General features: G+C 44.4%; 1 protein-coding gene and 1 pseudogene across 2 annotated transcripts in view; one reads left to right on the forward strand and one right to left on the reverse strand.

The window, feature by feature from the left end:
- trrap (transformation/transcription domain-associated protein) overlaps positions 1–21,958 on the forward strand; it is a 241,921-nt gene that overhangs the window by 46,665 nt on the left and 173,298 nt on the right. For both annotated transcript variants that reach the window (XM_072481554.1, XM_072481555.1), the window contains exons 15-21: positions 682–994; positions 1,700–1,797; positions 3,855–4,049; positions 5,216–5,407; positions 12,455–12,620; positions 13,080–13,336; positions 21,410–21,610. In XM_072481554.1, the coding sequence (XP_072337655.1) occupies positions 682–994; positions 1,700–1,797; positions 3,855–4,049; positions 5,216–5,407; positions 12,455–12,620; positions 13,080–13,336; positions 21,410–21,610 (1,422 nt within the window). The remainder of the gene's footprint in view (positions 1–681; positions 995–1,699; positions 1,798–3,854; positions 4,050–5,215; positions 5,408–12,454; positions 12,621–13,079; positions 13,337–21,409; positions 21,611–21,958) is intronic.
- LOC140394544 (large ribosomal subunit protein uL29-like) lies at positions 13,915–14,296 on the reverse strand (annotated as a pseudogene).

Here is a 21,958-nt window from a genome sequence, read left to right on the forward strand (position 1 = left end):
TCAAACAACTCTACTGTGCTTCCCAAATTGCTGCGCATAACTTGCTCTATTTAACTTAAAATTATATAAATGAAAATTATGACTAGAGAAAGAATGTTTGACTTTAAAATGGGTGCAGTGAGCCGAGGTCCAATGATGAATCTGGGCAGTCATAACGTGGAACAGCAGGATTCATTTCCTACCTCCCTTCATTATGTGCTGTGTCATTGACCTTAGCTGCCTCGCTTTGGGAGGAATTGAGAAAGCATTTGTTATGGATTAATGGGGGAGGAGATGGTGTGGGGGTTCACTTGCAGACTGAATCTGTGGATGTTGGGTTTGGAGGTGTGTGTTTATAATGTATGCCTCTGTAAATACAAACTTAGTGTATAAAGATTAGGCTCCAGTTGTATCTTTCACCGCCAGGCAGCCTGGAATTGAACTATTTCTCTGTGAGGAAGAAATTGAAGTTGTAACTTTCCTTTTCATTTAAGGAGCTTATCAGTTGTCAATGAAGTGGAATTACACATAGTTGACAAACTAACTGGTGTATATATGGGGGGGTGGGGGGGAGAAAGGGAAGGTGAGGGGGGGGGGGGGAAGGTGAAGGGGGGGGGGGGAGAAGGTGAAGGGGGGGGGGGGGAGAAGGTGGTGGTGAAGAAAAAGCAACATTTCCAACTTCCATTTGTGCCTTGGTTCTAGGTCTTTGTGCTGAAGTTTCACACCATTTCTCGCTATCAGCTGTCCACTATCTTTAAGAAATGCAAGCCACAGTCCGAGCTGACGGCCACAGATGCCCCAATTGCGGCGGCTCAAGCAACTCCAACGTCCTCTGTTCCCCCTCCCGCTCCACCAACGCCCACCCTCCCTGCACCAGCCTTGGACAAACACGGGGACAAAGATAAAGAGGAGAAGCAGACCTTCCAAGTGTCCGACTGTCGCAGCTTGGTGAAGACGCTGGTGTGTGGCGTGAAGACAATTACATGGGGCATAACCTCATGCAAAGCGCCAGGAGGTAAGATATTGATGCTTGTTCTCTTGCTTTTCATCTCCATCCAATACTCCGCCATACACGCTTCACCGGCAGTTGAACATTTTCTAAGAAATCATTCATTTGTTTTGAGCATCCCCAATTTTAAATACTGCATTGTTGGCAGTAGCCTGGGCTCGAAGCTCTGGAATTCCCTCCCAACACCTCTTCACCTCTCGTTCCTTCTTTTAAGTCGCTCCTTAAAACTGTTTCATCCAACTTTTGGTTATCTGTCATAATATTTACTGAATGGCTTGGTGTTGGATTATATTTGATAATTGCTCCCATGAAGCAAGTTGGGATGTTTCACTATATTAAAGGTGTGATAGTAATGCAAATCATTATCGAACGGCGTTAATGTTTAATTCGTGCAAGCGGGCAGGTTTGAAAAGACTCAGCTGACGTTTCCTGTCATAATGTGAATATCCGAATGTGGAGGAAAGTGTTGATGAAGGAATGAAAGTTGGCACCATAATTAAGCATTCCGCTAACAGCGAGGAATTGTGCAATTAATATTTATATCACATGTCAACGAGTAGTGCTGAAGAGCACTTTTGAAAATGTGTGCCGTATAAAAATGTTTGTTATGTTTTAGACTCTATGCCATTGGAGCTGTATTTTTTAAAAAAAAAGTAATGTTTGTGAGATCATTAAGTGCAGTCTGCAAATAATTTTTTTTCTATTTCTCAGAGGCATCCTTTATTCCCAACAAGCAGTTACAGCCCAAAGAAACACAAATTTACATCAAACTGGTTAAATATGCAATGCAGGCCTTGGATATTTACCAGGTGCAGTATTAGTGATGTACTTTGATAAAGTTGTTTAGACTTAGCGGTGTATTATATATGTTTTGATGTCTTGTCGGTAGTGTCCAAACAGCAGCTTGCCTCTCGGCCGCATAGAACATACAGTGCAGAAGGAGGCCATTCGGCCCATCGAGTCTGCACTGACCCACTTAAGCCCTCACTTCCACCCTATCCCTGTAACCCACTAACCCCTCTTAACCCTTTTTTTGGACAATAAGGGCAATTTATCATGGCCAATCCACCTAACCAGCACGTCCTTGGACTATGGGAGGAAACCGGAGCACCCGGAGGAAACCCACACAGACACGGGGGGAACGTACAGACAGTGACCCAGTGGGAAATCGAACCTGGGGCCCTGGCGCTGTGGAGCCACAGTGCTATCCACTTGTGCTACCGTGCTGCCCTACATCTTCCCTCTATACTTGGGCAACCCCACCCCCTTGAAGACAATTCTGCCTTGTGTGCTGCCTTGTTCTCGAAGTTATATGGGGCTTAATCTTTGGAAAGGACTGCCAACGGTGCTCTTTCCTCATTGATGAATAAATCCTAAATCTGAACATCAAATGCCATCAGAAACTCTTGACAGATTAGTGAGTACATGGAATTAAGCTTTTTAGCTGTAAACCTGACCCATACCTCCCCGTTCCCACCCCACCCTCAGCGAGGCTCCCTGGCTTACCCGATCTGGCCCTTGCAGGCAAGAGCTTGACCGGCCCCCGTTTCTTCATATCAATCAATGATGCCTCTGCTTTAAATTGGCTGAAAACAGTTTTGGGAATGGTGTTGGGAAAGAAGTGCACACGTTCCTACGATATGCTACAGTGTGCATGCTTGAAGAAGGGTGGGGTGGAAACAGAAGTTATCCAATCGGTTCCATTCTCCTACTCTTTCCCCATGACCCTGCATTTGGTTTCCTTTTCAAATATATATCAAATTCCTTTTTGAAGATTAGTATTGAATCCGCTTCCAACATCCTTTTTTTGACATTGCATTCTGGATCCTAACTTACTGTGCAAAAAATAATTTCCTCATCTCCCCAATGGTACTGATTTTAATACACACCTTTGCAGTAGACACCTCATGTGAAATGTTATACTTTATACATTGATATTAAGGGAACCTACCAGGCTATGGTTGCATAATGGTCTTTACAATTAACATGATGGGCTTTTACACTTGTACTGAAATCATTCTAAGTATTTGACCATGGAAAGGTGTATATGGATTTTTTTGTATTGTTATTCCAAATGGTTTGTGATAGAACATCGTGCTGAACATCGAGTCTGCACCAACCCTCTTAAGCCCTCACTTCCATTCTATCCCTGTAATCCAGTAACCTCTCCTAACCTTCTTGGTCACCAAGGGCAATTTATCATGGCCCATCCACCTAACCTGCACGTCTTTGGACTGTGGGAGGAAACCGGAGCGCCCATAGGAAACCCACGCAGACACGCGGAGAACGTGCAGACTCTGCACAGCCAGTGACCCAGCAGGGAATCTAACCTGGGACCCTGCCTCTGTGAAGACACAGTGCTATCCACTTGTGCTACCGTGATCTGTATATAATTGAGATTCCTTGCCGCATACAAGGATGTTTCTGAAATATTTCTGGAAGTTTATCCCTGCTGATTGATTTCCAACTTGGAAGTCTGTGAGGATTGATTGAACTGGTGCTCTGGGAGAACTGGTGGCTGGGATTGGTAAGCTGGGTGTTGAACCCTGGTGTCTTGGTCGACTGGAAGTTATTTGGCAAGGACATCAACCTGTTCAAGCAGCTTTTTGGATGCTTCAATGAAAACATTTGAAATGTTTAAAATTCTGACATAGTGCATTATGCGGATCCATAAAACATCCGACAAGGTTGCGGTAATGAATTGACCTTTTAGAGTCTGCGCAGCTCGCTATCCCAGACAACACAGTGCATTTTACTCGAGGGTGTGTTATGGTGGAATGCTCAAAGGAAGGGATGAGGGGAGTTTTGGGGAATCCAACAAGTGTTTATTTTAACGTGTATGATTTCATTCAATCTCACGCCTTAGGTGCAGATCGCTGGGAATGGGCAGACGTACATTCGGGTGGCCAATTGCCAGACGGTGAGGATGAAGGAAGAGAAGGAGGTTTTGGAGCATTTTGCTGGTGTCTTCACTATGATGAACCCGTTGACATTTAAGGAGATATTTCAAACGACTGTGCCGTACATGGTTGAAAGGATTTCAAAGAACTATGCACTTCAGGTGACTGGTGTTCTTGTGTACTTTTTTAATGGCTATTTAGCCAGTCATAAGAGCAGCATCGCATTGTCATGCGAGCGATTTGTTTTCCAGCAAATGGAGAGAGAATTCACACTAAAACATCTGTAAAAGGCTGCGGATGCTTGAAATCTGAAATAAAACCAGATAATGCTGGCAAACGCTCAACAGGCCAGGCAGCATCTGGAGATGGAGACAGAGTCAACGTTACAGGTTGATGATTTTTCATTTAGATGTAAAAGTGGCAAACCTGTTGGAACTTGTTTTATAAGTATCAAGAAAATTTTTATCTTTGGAGTTTTCTTTAAGCCCAGGCAGCCAGAGCCCCTGCCATTCAGGGGCTGATGTAGGTCATTTCTAGTCCCATTAGTGACTGGGTTGGTTCATATACTGAAATGCTGAAGCAAGACCTAAAATTACACTGGAGCCCCAACATTTGAAAGTCCAAGGGGACCAGTGTGATATTGACGATATTGATCTCCCATACCTGCTGTTTTCTCCATAGCCCTGAAATTGTTATCTTTTTAAATATGTTTCCAGTTTTCTTCATGGTTATCTTCAGGTTGTGTGTGTTTGGAAGGTTTTTTAAAAGAATGAAGCTATGTGTTGAAGTGTTTGGCAGCACCACCTGCTCAAATGGTATAATGTTTCCCCTATTTTTTTGTTCCCCTGTGTACCCATTGTGGATTGCGATGGTGTCTGCCAGCACTAAGTGGGTCAACGGCAAGGTTGCAAGGTGACCTAAAGTGCATCATTAGCCAGTTATATAGGACAGCCTGGGTTTCACTCTCTGTCCTGGGTGACGTTTCCCTTGAGATTCTGTTGACTTTGACCTCTGTAACAAACGCAATCTCCGCATTGACAATTGTGATCTTCTGTCTGCTGGTCCATGAAGGCTATTGCTAAATTTCTCAATGCTGTCAACGTGTTCATTAAGCAGTGTCCAGAATGTGTTCTGTGCTGTTCTGCAATCCGAGATTGATACACCTCTATAACTAACCCGTCAGTTTACAAGTTCCCTGCTGGTTATTTAAAGTTGATCAGAATGATGTGTTTTATATGTTGACAGTGTAAATACAGTATAAAATCATACACCAATCCTAGAAATATTCATTGTTTTTCATTTACTTTTAATTAATTGTCTGCTGCAGATTGTGGCCAACTCATTTTTGGCAAACCCTTCTACCTCAGCTCTGTTTGCTACAATTCTGGTGGAATATCTTCTCGACCGACTTCCAGAAATGGGCTCCAACGTTGAGCTCTCCAACCTCTATCTCAAGCTGTTCAAACTGGTGTTTGGCTCAGTGTCCCTCTTCGCAGCTGAGAATGAGCAGATGCTAAAGGTAAGTTGGAGGCGCAGAAGCGAATGAGGGAGAGACTGGTAAATTCTCTCAACCTTTATTATTGTCACAAGTAGGCTTTCATTAATACTGCAATGAATTTATTGTGAAAATCCTCTAGTCGCCACACTCCGGCGCCTGTTTGGGTACACAGAGGGAGAATTCAGAATGTCTAATTCACCTAACAAGCACTTATTCGGGACTTGTGGGAGGAAACCGGAGCATCCGGAGAGCAGCGCAGCAGCACAGCGGTTAGCACAATTGCTTCACAGCTCCAGTGTCCCAGCTTGGGTAGATTCCCGGCTTGGGTCACTGTCTGTGCGAAGTTTGCACGTTCTCTCCGTGTGCGTGGATTTCCTCCGGGTGCTCTGGTTTCCTCCCACAGTCCAAAGATGTGCAAGTTGGCCGTGATAAATTGCCCTTAGTGTCCAAAAAGTTTAGGTGGGGTTACTGGGTTATGGGGAAAGGGTGGGGGTGTTCTTTCCAAGGGCCATTGCAGACTCGATGGGCCGAATGGCCTCCTTCTGCACTAAATTCTATGAAACCCACGCAGACAAGGAGAACGTGCAGACTCGGCACAGACAGTGACCCAAGCCGGGAATCGAACCTGGGACCATGGCGCTGTGAAGCACTGTGCTACCATGCTGCCCATAGTTGTGATGGCATTGATTATCAAAGAATTTACATAGAATTTACAGTGCAGAAGGAGGCCATTCGGCCCATCGACTGCACCGACTCTTGGAAAGAGCACCCTACCCAAGGTCAACACCTCCACCCTATCCCCATAACCCAGTAACCCCACCCAACACTAAGGGCAATTTTGGATACTAAGGGCAATTTATCATGGCCAATCCACCTAACCTGCACATCTTTGGACTGTGGGAGGAAACCGGAGTAAACCCACGCACTTACCGGGAGGATGTGCAGACTCCGCACAGACAGTGACCCAAGCCGGAATCGAACCTGGGACCTTGGAGCTGTGAAGCAATTGTGCTAACCAATGTGCTACCGTGCTGCCCACATTGCTTGAAGAATGAAGCGTTTTCACAATCCAAGGCTGGTGTGTGAATAAAGTACTGCAGATTTTATGACTGCTCTGACGTAGAGTGGTGGTGCAGCCGGGTTCGATGAAGAGGGGTGGGAGGAGGCTTGGATGGAACATGAACCTCAGCATAGACTGGTTAAGCCAGATGGCTGCAGGCTTTGTGTAATTGTGACACTTGGGGAAAGAAGCTGCTTGAACTTAGCAAGATTGCGGCAGCACCTGGACAAAAAGAAAAGGAAATAAATGGCTCTTGGTTACATTTTGATTTTGAAGTTTCCCGGGTATTGTGCAGGTACGTTTGAATAACTCATGGGATCGAGTTGAAGTGTCTAGCTTCAAGCTCATGATGCTGCCAGGTCAGGCCTTCTGACCCGTGAGGTTCCTGTTCCTAATGCTGAAATAGCCTTTTATCGATTGCTTCAAGACTGAAATTGAAAGAAATACGTCCACCCAAGACTGAAATTGAAAGAAATACGTCCACCCAATAAAACAAAGAACAAAGAAATGTACAGCACAGGAACAGGCCCTTCGGCCCTCCAAGCCCGTGCCGACCATACTGCCCGACTAAACTACAATCTTCTACACTTCCTGGGTCCGTATCCTTCTATTCCCATCCTATTCATATATTTGTCAAGATGCCCCTTAAATGTCCCTATCGTCCCTGCCTCCACTACCTCCTCCGGTAGTGAGTTCCAGGCACCCACTACCCTCTGCATAAAAAACTTGCCTCGTACATCTACTCTAAACTTTGCCCCTCTCACCTTAAACCTATGCCCCCTAGTAATTGACCCCTCTACCCTGGGGAAAAGCCTCTGACTATCCACTCTGTCTATGCCCCTCATAATTTTGTATACCTCTATCAGGTCGCCCCTCAACCTCCTTCGTTCCAGTGAGAACAAACCGAGTTTATTCAATCGCTCCTCATAGCTTATGCCCTCCATACCAGGCAACATTCTGGTAAATCTCTTCTGCACCCTCTCTAAAGCCTCCACACCTTCTGGTAGTGTGGCGACCAGAATTGAACACTATACTCCAAGTGTGGCCTAACTAAGGTTCTATACAGCTGCAACATGACTTGCCAATTCTTATACTCAATGCCCCGGCCAATGAAGGCAAGCATGCCGTATGCCTTCTTGACTACCTTCTCCACCTGTGTTGCCCCTTTCAGTGACCTGTGGACCTGTACTCCTAGATCTCTTTGACTTTCAATACTCTTGAGGGTTCTACCATTCACTGTATATTCCCTACCTGCATTAGCCCTTCCAAAATGCATTACCTCACATTTGTCCAGGTTAAACTCCATCTGCCATCTCTCCGCCCAAGTCTCCAGACAATCTAAATCCTGCTGTATCCTCAGACAGTCCTCATCGCTATCCGCAATTCCACCAACCTTTGTGTCGTCTGCAAACTTACTAATCAGACCAGTTACATTTTCCTCCAAATCATTTATATATACTACAAAGAGCAAAGGTCCCAGCACTGATCCCTGTGGAACACCACTGGTCACAGCCCTCCAATTAGAAAAGCATCCCTCCATTGCTACCCTCTGCCTTCTATGGCCTAGCCAGTTCTGTATCCACCTTGCCAGTTCACCCCTGATCCCGTGTGACTTCACCTTTTGTACTAGTCTACCATGAGGGACCTTGTCAAAGGCCTTACTGAAGTCCATATAGACAACATCTACTGCCCTACCTGCATCAATCATCTTAGTGACCTCCTCGAAAAACTCTATCAAGTTAGTGAGACACGACCTCCCCTTCACAAAACCGTGCTGCCTCTCACTAATACGTCCATTTGCTTCCAAATGGGAGTAGATCCTGTCTCGAAGAATTCTCTCCAGTAATTTCCCTACCACTGAAGTAAGGCTCACCGGCCTGTAGTTCCCGGGATTATCCCTGCCACCCTTCTTAAACAGAGGAACAACAGTGGCTATTCTCCAGTCCTCCGGGACATCCCCTGAAGACAGCGAGGATCCAAAGATTTCTGTCAAGGCCTCAGCAATTTCCTCTCCAGCCTCCTTCAGTATTCTGGGGTAGATCCCATCCGGCCCTGGGGACTTATCTACCTTAATATTTTTTAAGACACCCAACACCTCGTCTTTTTGGATCACAATGTGACCCAGGCTATCTACACCCCCTTCTCCAGACTCAACATCTACCAATTCCTTCTCTTTGGTGAATACCGATGCAAAGTATTCATTTAGTACCTCGCCCATTTCCTCTGGCTCCACACATAGATTCCCTTGCCTATCCTTCAGTGGGCCAACCCTTTCCCTGGCTACCCTCTTGCTTTTTATGTAAGTGTAAAAAGCCTTGGGATTTTCCTTAACCCTATTTGCCAATGACTTTTCATGACCCCTTCTAGCCCTCCTGACTCCCTGCTTAAGTTCCTTCCTACTTTCCTTATATGCCACACAGACTTCGTCTGTTCCCAGCCTTTTAGCCCTGACAAATGCCTCCTTTTTCTTTTTGACGAGGCCTACAATATCATTCGTCATCCAAGGTTCCCGAAAATTGCCGTATTTATCTTTCTTCCTCACAGGAACATGCCGGTCCTGTATTCCTATCAACTGACACTTGAAAGCCTCCCACATGTCAGATGTTGATTTGCCCTCAAACATCCGCCCCCAATCTATGTTCTTCAGTTCCCGCCTAATATTGTTATAATTAGCCTTCCCCCAATTTAGCACATTCATCCTCGGACCACTCTTATCCTTGTCCACCAGTACTTTAAAACTTACTGAATTGTGGTCACTGTTACCGAAATGCTCCCCTACTGAAACATCTACCACCTGGCCGGGCTCATTCCCCAATACCAGGTCCAGTACCGCCTCTTCCCTAGTTGGACTGTTTACATATTGTTTTAAGAAGCCCTCCTGGATGCTCCTTACAAACTCTGCCCCGTCTAAGCCCCTGGCACTAAGTGAGTCCCAGTCAATATTGGGGAAGTTGAAGTCTCCCATCACCACAACCCTGTTGTTTTTACTCTTTTCCAAAATCTGTCTACCTATCTGCTCCTCTATCTCCCGCTGGCTGTTGGGAGGCCTGTAGTATACCCCCAACATTGTGACTGCACCCTTCTTATTCCTGATCTCTACCCATATAGCCTCACTGCCCTCTGAGGTGTCCTCTCGCTGTATAGCTGTGATACTCTCCTGAACAAGTAGCGCAACTCCGCCTCCCCTTTTACATCCCCCTCTATCCCGCCTGAAACATCTAAATCCTGGAACGTTTAGCTGCCAATCCTGCCCTTCCCTCAACCAGGTCTCTGTAATGGCAACAACATCATAGTTCCAAGTAGTAATCCAAGCTCTAAGTTCATCTGCCTTACCCGTAATGCTCCTTGCATTAAAACATATGCACTTCAGGCCACCAGACCCGCTGTGTTCAGCAACTTTTCCCCGTCTGCTCTGCCTCAGAGCCACACTGTCCCTATTCCCTAGTTCTCCCTCAACGCTCTCACCTTCTGACCTATTGCTCCCGTGCCCACCCCCCTGCCATACTAGTTTAAACCCTCCCGTGTGACACTAGCAAATCTCGCGGCCAGGATATTTATGCCTCTCCGGTTTAGATGCAACCCGTCCATCTTATACAGGTCACACCTGCCCCGGAAGAGCTCCCAGTGGTCCAGATAACAGAAACCCTCCCTCCTACACCAGCTGTTTAGCCACGTGTTTGTCTGCTCTATCTTCCTATTTCTAGCCTCACTGGCACGTGGCACAGGGAGTAATCCCGAGATTACAACCCTCGAGGTCCTGTCTTTTAACTTTCTGAATGAATAAATAACCTTCATTGTCACAAGTATGCTTACATTAACACTGCAATGAAGTTACTGTGAAAACCCCTAGTCGCCTATTCCAGTGCCTTTTCGAGTACACAGAGGGAGAATTCAGAATTCTCAGCTGGTCTGGGAATTGAACCCATGCTGCTGGCCTTGTTCTGCATCGCAAACCAGCTGACTAGCTCACTGAGCTAAACCAGCCCCTAAATGTAGTGCCTTTCACAACCACTTGGGTGAGGCAGTGGTATTTCCACTGGACCAGTAATCCAGAGACCCGGGCGGGGGACCTGGGTTTGAATTCCACCATGGCAGATGGTAAAATTTGAATTCAATTGAAATCTGGAACTTAAAGTCTAAGGATGACCATGAAACTATTGATTGTCATAGAAAACCCATCTGGTTCACTAATGTCCATCCTTACCTGGTCTGGCCTACCTGTCACTCCAGATCCACTGCAGTGTGGTTGACTCTTAACTTCCCTCTGAAATGACCTAGCAAGCCACTCGGGATAATTAGGGATGCCCACATGAATAAAAAGAAATCACAAAGCCCCTCGTAAAGTATATTCACTGTTGTATCATAGGAAATGCAGCAACTAATTGATACACCACAAGCTCCCACTAACAGCGATGTTGGCTGAGAGATAAATCTTGGCGAAAACATTGGCCTGTTCCTCTTTGAAATGATGCCATAGGATTTCTTTACATCACTTTGGGAGGGCAGATATGCTCTTGGTTTCACGTCTCGCCTGAAAGGCGGCACTGCTGAGAGTGCAGCACTCTTTCAGCGTAGCCCTGGATTGTTTTGGTGCTCCGATCCTGGAGTTATGCTTGAATGTTTGAACACTGAAGAAGTAAAGCAACCTTTTGTACTGCTTGTGTGGCGGGCACTGGGAATGATATGCAAGAAAGAAGTCTAGTTTTTATATCTAGGAACAGGAGGAGTCCTGAATGCTGTTAGCTCTTCAATTTATTCATTTTTGCATCATTGCCCTGTATCCCTTAAACCACTGGTTAACAATGATCTAGCAATTTCCTATTTAAAATTGAAAATTGGTGTGATTTGCTGTTTGCAGAAGAGACTCTCAAATTTCTACCCAGTCTGTCTGTCTGTAAAGAGCATTTCCTACATTTTTTCCTGAAAGGCCAGCTACTAATTTTTGGATTGTGTACCTTAGTCCTGAACTCCCTAACCAGCAGAAATAAAGTAGATAGTTTCTCCCTGTCAGTTACCCATAATATCTGAAAACTTTGATGAAATCATCTCTCGATCTTCTGAATCCCAGGAAATAGTTTGTGTACCCTTGGAGCCCTGGAGTAATCAGTCCAGAAAATAGACAATAGTGTCACTTATCATCTCCGCATCCTAGAGCCATTCACAAGCGACCAGAGACATGTGTTCAGTTAGTCACCGTTGTGTAGGAATATCTGAGTTTTCCTTTGCTGCTTTCATCCTTCTTCCCTTTTTCCAGTAATTACCTTAAATGCTTCTTGTCATTCAAACTTTTGTTTGATTTTTTTTGCAATGTCTTTGTGTGCGGGGCGAAAACATGTAATGGATTTTGACTGATGGAAATGAAGTGACTGTTTTGAAATGTGGCTTTTCTTGGTGATTAATGGTTTAACATCTAATTTTACTCTATGAAGGTCACTTTAAAATATTATATTAAAAAGCTCTATTCTTCTGTTCTCCCCTGTCAGAAAATTCAAGGTTGAGTGAATTTAATGAGCTGTAACAGCAATTTAAATGTTTGGATTCTTTGGTTTGTATGTTAATGTTGCTTCACTAGATTAGAGAATGGTTGTTTAAACCTTTGGAATTAACTGAATAATAACAAGTCTCATGTGAATGTGGGAGCAGAGTTTAAGACAAAATAAAAGCAAAATTGTAGCTAAGTCGCTTTTACTTCGAATGGCGAGGCTCGGGTTTTCTCATGTGTTTGTGTGAAATTGGGTGGATGGTCTGCTGTATGTATTGTCACACTCAAGCCATTGATGCGGCAGGCAGGGCCTCTGTTTAACGTCTCATCTAAAAGACAGTATCTCCAACAGTGTGGCACACCCTCACAGTTGCACTTTTGAATGTTAGCCTGGATTTTGTGCCCCAGTCTCTGGAGTGGGATTTGACCCACAAACATTTGAGGCAAGAGTGCTACCCATTGTGCAACGGTTGACATGAATCCCAAACTGGAAACCCTCTTAACGCCAAATTTCATTGTGTTTTAGCCACATCTGCACAAGATTGTGAACAGTTCTATGGAGCTTGCTCAAACAGCCAAGGAGCCGTACAACTACTTTCTGTTGCTTCGAGCTCTTTTCCGATCCATTGGGGGTGGCAGCCATGATCTCCTGTATCAGGAGTTTCTGCCATTACTGCCTAACTTGCTGCAAGGTAAGAATGCAATTACATTAGTTTCTGACTGTTCAACTGATGAAATAACCCCAGGTTCAATCAATATATTTCAAGCTTTGATAAAATGTATTGGGCACTTAATTGAAGTGAACATTAGCTAAAGCATGTTCCTTGTTGAAGATAATTCCCTTTGAGTCCTAAATCTGCTTGGGCGCTTACAAATGCAGGACTGAAAATGTATCACTCAAAAAGTGGATTTTCTATAAGTTGTAATGCATAGAACCAGGGTATTTCCTGATTCTATCTGTATATCAATGTTTTTGTTAATTTTCACTCTTCAAACTTTCATTTTTATCGCAGCATTTAGCAAGATGAAAATAACATTGTCACCTAAAATTGTACCGTATGCATAAGACTAATGTCTCAACATCTATTTGAGAAAAATATATTGAACAGGGTAGCAGATGCATACTTATGCTGTTTTTTTTTTTTTTGCAGGGCTGAATATGCTGCAGAGTGGCCTGCATAAACAACACATGAAAGATCTCTTTGTGGAGCTGTGTTTAACCGTGCCTGTCCGACTCAGTTCCCTCTTGCCTTACCTGCCTATGCTCATGGACCCATTAGTATCTGCGCTTAATGGCTCCCAGACCCTAGTCAGTCAGGGCCTGCGGACGCTGGAACTATGCGTTGACAACTTGCAGCCTGATTTTTTGTATGACCACATCCAGCCAGTACGAGCAGAGCTCATGCAGGTAAAACTGGGACTGTAACACGTTAGGAGATATGAATCTATCAAACCTTTGTATCCTGATTTGCTGTATGTTTGATGATTGGATCATATTGTTGCAGTGGCACAGCGGTAATGTCATTGGATTAGTAATCCTGGGCCCAAGGCTAATGCTGTGGGGACACGGGTTCAAATCGCACCATGGCATTGGGTGGAATTTAAACTCCAGTGATAAAATCTGAAACTAAAAGCTGTAAGTGTCAGTAATAGTGACCGTGAAACCATTGTTTATTGTAGAAAAAACATCTGCTTCACTGATGTCCTTTAGGGAAGGAAATCTGCTGCCCTTATCTGGCCTGGCCGATGTGATTCAAGACCCGCAGCAGCAACGTGGTTAACTTCTGACTGCCCTCTTTAAATAGCCCAGTAAGCCACTTGAGGTCAATTAGAGCTGGGCAACACATACTGGCCCAGCCAGCGACAGCCACATCCCAGGAATTAATTTAATAAAAATAGTACGCAAGGTTCAGCCCATCATGTCAGTGCCATCTCTTTGAAAGAGGTATCCAGTTTGTCCCCCTACTCCTTGTCCTTTAATATCTTCTAGGTGGTAGAACATTTATGCTTTACAGGAAATTTGTGTACGGGGTACAAACATTCTTTCCTTTGCTGTTTCTTGGTCTTCATACTCTCCATGTTTATTTGGCAGACGATTCATGGCACATGGTCATCTTTGGTCACAAGTCCAAAAGGCATGTACTTCTTGCCCTTGTAGAATTTTCTCAAGTCCTCTTTTTGCACCTGTTTGATTACAGTCTTGATTGCGCATCAGGACATGCGTGCAACGTGGATTTTGGAAAGCTTGGATGCAGCACCCCTTAGCAACATGGGAGTGGGAGAACTCGACCTTGAGGTCATCCAGCTGTTTCAGGAGCTCCTCTTTCTTGTCACGCAGATCCTGTGCCTTTTTCCCATTTTCTTGCATTTTGTTTCCCCTTTATAACCATATATTCAGTTACCCGTTGAAAGTTACTGTTGAATCTGCTTCCCTTTCTTGTGGGCGGCACGGTAGCACAGTGGTTAGCACTGTTGCGTCACATGCTCCAGGGTTCCAGGTTCGATTCCCACTTGGGTCACTGTCTGTGCAGAGTCTGCACGTTCTCCCCGTGTCAGCGTGGGTTTCTTCCGGGTGCTCCGGTTTCCCCCCTCAAATCCCGAAAGATGTGCTGTTAGGTGAATTGGACATTCTGAATTCTCCCTCAGTGTACCCAAACAGGTGCCGGATTGTGGCGACTAGGGGCTTTTCACAGTAACTTCATTGCAGTGTTAATGTAAGCCTACTTGTGACAATAAAGCTTATTAGAGCATTCCAGATCATCATAACTCTTCGCCTGGAGAAATTCCTCCCGTCTTTTATCCCAGCTTTTTGCCAATGTCTTGAACCTGTGTCTTCTATTTAAACAGACCCTCGTGCCAGTCCAGCCATTGGAAACAGTTTATTTTTATTAATGCTAGTAGAACAATTCAGAATTGTTGTACCCCAATTTTAAGTGGGACCAGAACAGAATGATGTACAACTATATTATCAGGTTAAGCTCTTTTTGCACGAATGTGCAGCATGTAACCTAAAATGGAAAATGTATGGAATGTCCATTTCTTGCCCTGCTCTCAGTAATCTGATTCAGCCTATTTTTGGGGGAAGAAGAAAACTGAACTTCCAGTTGCATTTAAATTGAGAATGCTGAATGTGTCAGTTCCAAAAGATTCACAGCAGTGGTAATCTGATATTTTAGTGGCTCTGAATAAAGCAAATCAGTCAAATTGCACTTAACGAGGGGAAGGCACCAAATAGCTCGATTCAGCGTATTTCACAAATTTCAATTGGGCGTTGTATTCTAGATTTAAAAGTTGGGGGCATTTAAGTGGCCTTATCACTCGATTTGTAGAAAAAGTGAACAGTGGCTTTGGAAACTTTACCAAATTGGCTTCTACACCTTCCCTGAAGATATATTGTCATGCAGTATTAATTCCTGGAGTTTTGTTGGACCTAGCAAGCCCTCTACTACAGTCCTAAAACAGGGTGTATTCACTTGTTTTATGGTAGCACTGTTCATGCAGTGGTCAGTCAATTCAATTCATTCCACATGATATCAAGTAACGGCAAAAGGCACTGGATACTGCAAAGAAATGGGCCCTGATAACATTTCGGAAATAGTACTGGAGATGGAGACTGTGTTCCAGAACTAGCTGCACTCCTAGCCAAGCTGTCCCAGTGCATCCAAAACACTGGCACCTACCTGGCAATGTGGAAAGATGCCCAGGTATGTCCTGTCCACAAAATGCTGCTGGAAATTACGCCCCATCAGTCTATTCTCAGTCATCAGCAAAGTGATGGGAAAGTGTTGATAACAGTGCTATCTGCTCACCCATCTTTAGTGTCACAAGTAGGCTTACAGTAACACTGCAATGAGGTTACTGTGAAAATCCCCTAGTCGCCACACTCCGGCGCCTGTTCGGGTACACTGAGGGAGAATTCAGAATGTCCAATTCGCCTAATGGGCACGTCTTTCGGGACTTGTGGGACGAAACCGGAGCACCCGGAGGTACAAGGGCAGCAGATGCATGTGAACACTGCCATCTGCAAACTCCTCTCCAAGTTGCACACCATCCTGACATGAAAAATATCGCCTTTCCTTCACAGTCGCTGGGTCAAAATCCTAGAACTCTCTTCATAAGATATAGGAGCAGAATTAGGCCATTCGGCTACAATTGACTGCAACAATTCAAGAAGGCAGCCCACCACCACCTTCGGGTGGGCAATAATTTCTGGCCTCACCAGTGACATCTGCAACCCACAAACTAATAAGAAAAAAAAAAAGTACTGGTGTGTGAAATATTAAACATTTTGAATTGCCCAATAATTTAATTGAGAAATGAAATAATAGCAAAAGTGACAATTCTTTTGCGTTTTAAAGAGGAGTCATTAGATAATTTGAATTAAAAGGATTAGATTGTAATACATTCTTGAGTCAGAATAATGTTTCTATTTAGGGACCAGTGAATTTGACAAGACAATTGCAGCTTTTGTCTTTGCAAAGTGTGTGGGGGAGACAAATATGAAGAACATAATTTTTTTTAAATCACAAAGGGCTATTGGTCTCGAGTGAGCAAATGGCTCTTTCATTCATCAACTGTCTCATATATTAATCCCTCCTTCTCCAAAAATGAATCCAATTGTCCGTTTATACTGTTCTCCCCCCATGACTCTTTCCATAACTCAATTAACTTATGCGTGAAGGAATCCCTTATTCCTCTTAATGTTCCCAGTTTCAGCGGTTGTTCTCCAGTATTCACGCATTCACTATAGTCGAGCTGCTTGCCTGGATCAACTTTGTTAATATCCTGTATGATATTGAGAAATTCAATCCCCCGCCTCCCCCATGCGTCCACCACCATCACCCCAAAGAACCCCTTCAACTTCCTTAATGCAAAATACTGCAGAAGCTAGAAACCTGAGCTAACGAACAAAAATGCTGGAAATAAGATAATAAGGAGCAGGTGTAGACCATTTAGCCCATCGGGCCTACTACCCTATTTATTAACATTGTGGCTGATCTGATTTCAGCCTTAACTGCACTTTCCTGCCTGACCCCCAGAATCGTTGACTCCCTAGTCAATCAAAGATCTATCTCAGTCGTGAATATATTCCATGAGGCTGCCTCCATTGTTCTCCGTGGAGGAGAACTTCAAGACTGGTGACCCTCTGAGAGAAGGAATTCCTTCTCATCTCTGTCTTAGTTGGGAGACCCCTCGTATTTAAACTGTGCCCCCTAGTTTCCCCACAAGGGCAAACATGCTGTCAGCATGCACCTTGTCAAGCCCCTCAGCATCTTCTGTTTCAATAAGATCACTTCTTGTTCTTCTAAGCCAAACCTGCTCAGCCTTTCCTCAGACGATCCCTTCATCTCAGGGCTCAGCCTAATGAACCTTCTCTGAACTGCTTCCAATGCAAGTACATCCCTCCTTGAGTAAGGAGACCAAAACTGTACACCGTACTCCAGGCGTGTTCTCACCAACATCCTGTGCACTTGTTGCAAGACTTCCCTATTTTTATACTCCATCCCCCCTTTCAATAAAGGGCAACATTTCATTTGCCTTCCTAATTATTTGCCAACTTTGTGATTGGTGTACTAGGGACACCTACATTCTGTACCACAACATTCGACAGTCTCTCCATTTAAATAATATTTTGCTCTTCTATTTTTCCTGCCAAGTGTGTACAATCTTCATATTTCCCCGAGTTATACTCCATCTAAGGAGCGGCACGGTGGCGCAGTGGTTAGCACTGCCGCCTATGGCGCTGAGGACCCAGGTTCGATCCCTGACCCGTGTCAGTGTCTGTGTGGAGTTTGCACATTCTCCCCGTGTCTGCGTGGGTTTCACCCCCACAACCCAATGATGTGGAGGCTAGGTGGATTGGCCACATTAAAATTGCCCTTAACTTAATTTAAAAAAAAATACTCCATCATCTACCAATTTTTTGCCCATTCACGTAACCTATCTATTTCCCTTTGCACTTTCCTGACAACTTTCTTTCCTGCCAATCTTTGTATTGTCAGAAGCTCTTTGGCTGCAATACAATCGATCCCTGCATCCAACTCATTCATATGGATTGTAAATAGTTGAGACCTCAACTGTGTGGTACTGCATTTGCCAATCCATTTTTCGGATTCTCTCTATCTCTCTGTCTGTCTGTCTGTCTGTCTCTCTCTCTCTTTCTCTTCTTTCTTTCTGTGTGCGTGTCTCTCTCTCTCTCTCTTTACCCCCCCCCCCCCCCCCTTAGTTAGCCAATCCTCTATCCGCGCTGAGTATCTGGAGAGAAAGAGAGTTGACTTTTCAGCTTGACGATCTCGTTTCAGAATTTTCTGACTTTTTTTCCCTAATCATTTTTGTGACCTTGCAACAGCAATATTAGCCTCCTTATGGTTAGTTCTGGATGTTGTTGCGCACAGGAGCAGGCAACCTTTTCAGGGTTTCTTTTTCTCTCACTTCTGTTCTCATTCAGCCTCTCACTCGACCTCACACTCTTGGTACCTGTTCAATAAACAAAATATTTGATGAGGTGTAGTAGGACGCCCAGTTTATTTCTTGACTGAGGTGGTTTGTGATAAATCACAACTATTTTCTGTTGGTCTATGTTTCCTGCCACCCCCAAATCAAATGGGGAGGGACTCTGGAAGAAGAGGAAGATGTCACGATGTGTACTGTGGTGTGGTTGAATCTCCTGTTGTGATGTTTTTGATAATGCTGCTTGTAATTTTTGTCGTCTTTTGTGTAGTGTTTGCTGTTCAGAATTATAAACTCCTGAGTTTAGACCATCAAAATACATGGGGCAGAGTAAATAATACTGAATAGGTTCAATAACAGTTCATTTGTTGCACTGCAATGCTGTTCAAATCTTTGGCTGTGTTGCAATTGCAGTTATTTGGAGGAAAATTCTAGTTGTATTTATCAAGAACAATTTGAGTTTGATCGAAGCTTCTTCAACTTAAGGTTCCTATTAATTTTTTCTGAGTAAGGAATGCAGGGTTAAGGCATTATTATGATCCCAGACAAGACTCCCAACAGTTGTTAGTTTACTGGACCGAAACTCCTGCGATTTGAGTTTATTTTAAGACTGTACAGCAAGAAAGATTCGCTCCAGGAGTGATTGCATGAAGAAATAGGGCATTGGTATTTCTAAAACAAAACTATGAAATAAAATGGAAATCGCTTATTGTCACAAGTAGGCTTCAAATGAAGTTACTGTGAAAAGCCCCTAGTCGCCACATTCCGGCGTCTGTTCGGGGAGGCTGGTACGGGAATTGAACCCGCGCTGCTGGCCTGCCATGGTCTGCTTTCAAAGCCAGCGATTTAGTCCTGTGCTAAACCAGCCCCATAAAAATGCAACATTAAAACTTTTTAACTTCATACTCGAAAAGAACAGCTTACAACGATCCCTTAGCACTACTATACAATTTCCCATTGAACAACAAGAAAAGAAACATACAACACTCAATCCAGCTTAAAAATCTGCAGAGCATAGAATAATACTTGCTTTGAGAACAGATTTGGGCCACGGATAGAACCCCCACGGATTCTGGCTGAATGTCTTCAACTAGCTGCTTCAGCGAGGTTGTTTCAGCCTCTCCTTTGTCTTCAGACAAGACTGCTCTGCTTTAAAACTCCACAGGGACCTCCCCAGTCAAACCGCATTCCTCCGGTCAATTTCACCTGTTTCCTAGAAGCAAAGCATAATCCTCCATTGCAGTCAAACACACTATAAATCCCAGGTTTTTAACCTTTAAATTGTCCCACTATTTAGAAGCTAACGAATAGCACTGTGGCTTCACAGCGCCAGGGTCCCAGGTTCGATTCCCCACTGAGTCACTGTGCGGAGTCTGCACGTTCTCCCCGTGTCTGCGTGGGGTTCCTCCGGGTGCTCTGGTTTCCTCCCACAGTCCAACGACATGCAGGTTAGGTAGATTGGCCATGATAAATTGCCCTTAGTGACCAAAAAGGTTAGGAGGGGTTATTGGGTTACGGGGATAGGGTGGAGGTGTAGGCTTGAGTGGGTCGGTGCAGACTCGATGGGCCGAATGGCCTCCTTCTGCACTGTATGTTCTATGTTCTAACATTCCTAAAATCCTCCATTCATCAGGGTCCAGGCTAATGTATTGTAATCTGGAGTTTAGGCTAGGTTGTTTGTATTGTCAAATTGAAATGCATTATTTAAAGATAGGAGTTAACAATCTGCAATTGTACCAGCTTTCAGTGAACATAAACATATTAGGCCATGGAATGGGAAAAAAGGTGGTGAGTCTCATGAGCTTTGTTCTTTCCACTGTTGTTTACAAAGTGCTTTATTAAAGCTGGGCCCAATTTGCTTCATGCTCTAAGGAAAGTTTCTTATTCTCTTCACTCCTGTTCTCTTCCCCTCGTTCCCTATGTCACATAGCTCTGAATGTCTACTCAAAGTTTCTTCATCCTGATGGAAAGTCATCAACCTGAAACATCAACTCTGTTGCTCGGTCTACTCGGGTTGCCAGACCCGCTGAATATTTCCAGCGTTTTCTGTTTTTGTTTCATACTCTGGCCTCCTTTTATTATTGCAAAGAATTTACAGGTCATTCGGCGCAACTGGTTCTTGCTGTTGTTTATATTCCATTTCAGCCTCCTCCCACCTTCCGGCCCCTCACTTATCCTCTGTATTCTCGACTCCATTCTCCCTCGTGTGCTTTCCCAGCGTCCCCTTGCCATGACCATTCTGTGGCCCCAACACGTCAACTAACTTCATGTTTCGTGCAGCAGTCTGTTATATATGCACTTCCCAACCTATTCTTTTTAATGACTATTCCTTTGCTTGCTAGTTGTGTTGAAGACTACTCTACGTGCCCAGAACGCCAGGTGATAGGGCAATAAATTCACTTCTATTGTCCAGGTATTTGTGTGCTTACAATCCAATCAAATAGCCCACTTGCATCTACATTATTTATTCCTTGGGAGCATTTTCAAAACTGGAGTATATTAGGCAGCAAGTTGTCGTGATCTAGAATATGCTGCCTGAAAGGTGGTGGAAGCAGATTCAATAGTAACTTTCAGAAGGGAATTTGGATCAATACTTGAAGGGGGAGGGTGGGGGTCTGTTGGAAAGGACAGGCGATTGGGGACGGATTGGTTATCTCTTTCAAAGAGCTGTCGTGGGCACGATGGACTGGACCTCTTCCTCCTCCCATGCTTTATCATGCTTGTGATTCCATGTCTCCCCTCACTCTTCTGTCCTTCAGTGTTGGTGGATTATATTCTGGGTGTATTTTCCAAATTTTCGGGCCCGCAAACGGCAGTGCCAATGGAGCTGATTGCTGGGATTTCATGAGCCCTAAGCACCCTCTGATTTACCGCACCTGGTCCCAGAATCACTAGGAGCAGGGCATTTCCTTCTATTGTGTTATTCTTCCTGTAAATGGTTGAACAAATGTCAGACTGCAGCTGTAACAAACACTAAATTATGGATTAACATGAAGGTTGATTTTTCTGTTTTAATTTTGTTCTTGGGCAGGCTTTATGGCGCACCTTGCGTAACCCAGCTGATAGTATCTCCCATGTCGCCTACCGTGTACTGGGCAAGTTTGGTGGGAGCAACCGCAAGATGCTGAAGGAATCTCAGAAATTGCAGTATGTTGTTACCGAAGTCCAGGGGCCAAGCATCACAGCAGAGTTTTCTGACTGTAAGGCATCTATTCAACTTCCTATGGAGAAGGTGAGGCTCTCTCAATCTCGCACATCAACATAAAATGTTTAACGTGTGCGGCATTAGATTTTTGGGTTCTTCAAATTGAGGGCATGCTACTGATCGTAGCACTTGCTAATTGATTGTCAACTGTGGCTGGGTTTGTTAGCACTCTTGCCTCTGAATTAGAAGGTGGTGGGTTCAAGTGCCACTCCAGAGATTTGAACCCAAAATCCAGGCTAGAAGTTCCCAGTGGCATCACTGAGAGAGTGATGCTGTGTTGGAGGTGCAGCCGTTTACATGAGTTGTTATAGCGAGGCCCCTCTGCTCTTTGAGAGGGTTGGGGGGAGGGGGAGGGGTAAAAGATCTGATGACACT

Source organism: Scyliorhinus torazame, chromosome 17 (assembly GCF_047496885.1).
Source record: "Scyliorhinus torazame isolate Kashiwa2021f chromosome 17, sScyTor2.1, whole genome shotgun sequence".
Classification (NCBI taxonomy): domain Eukaryota; kingdom Metazoa; phylum Chordata; class Chondrichthyes; order Carcharhiniformes; family Scyliorhinidae; genus Scyliorhinus; species Scyliorhinus torazame.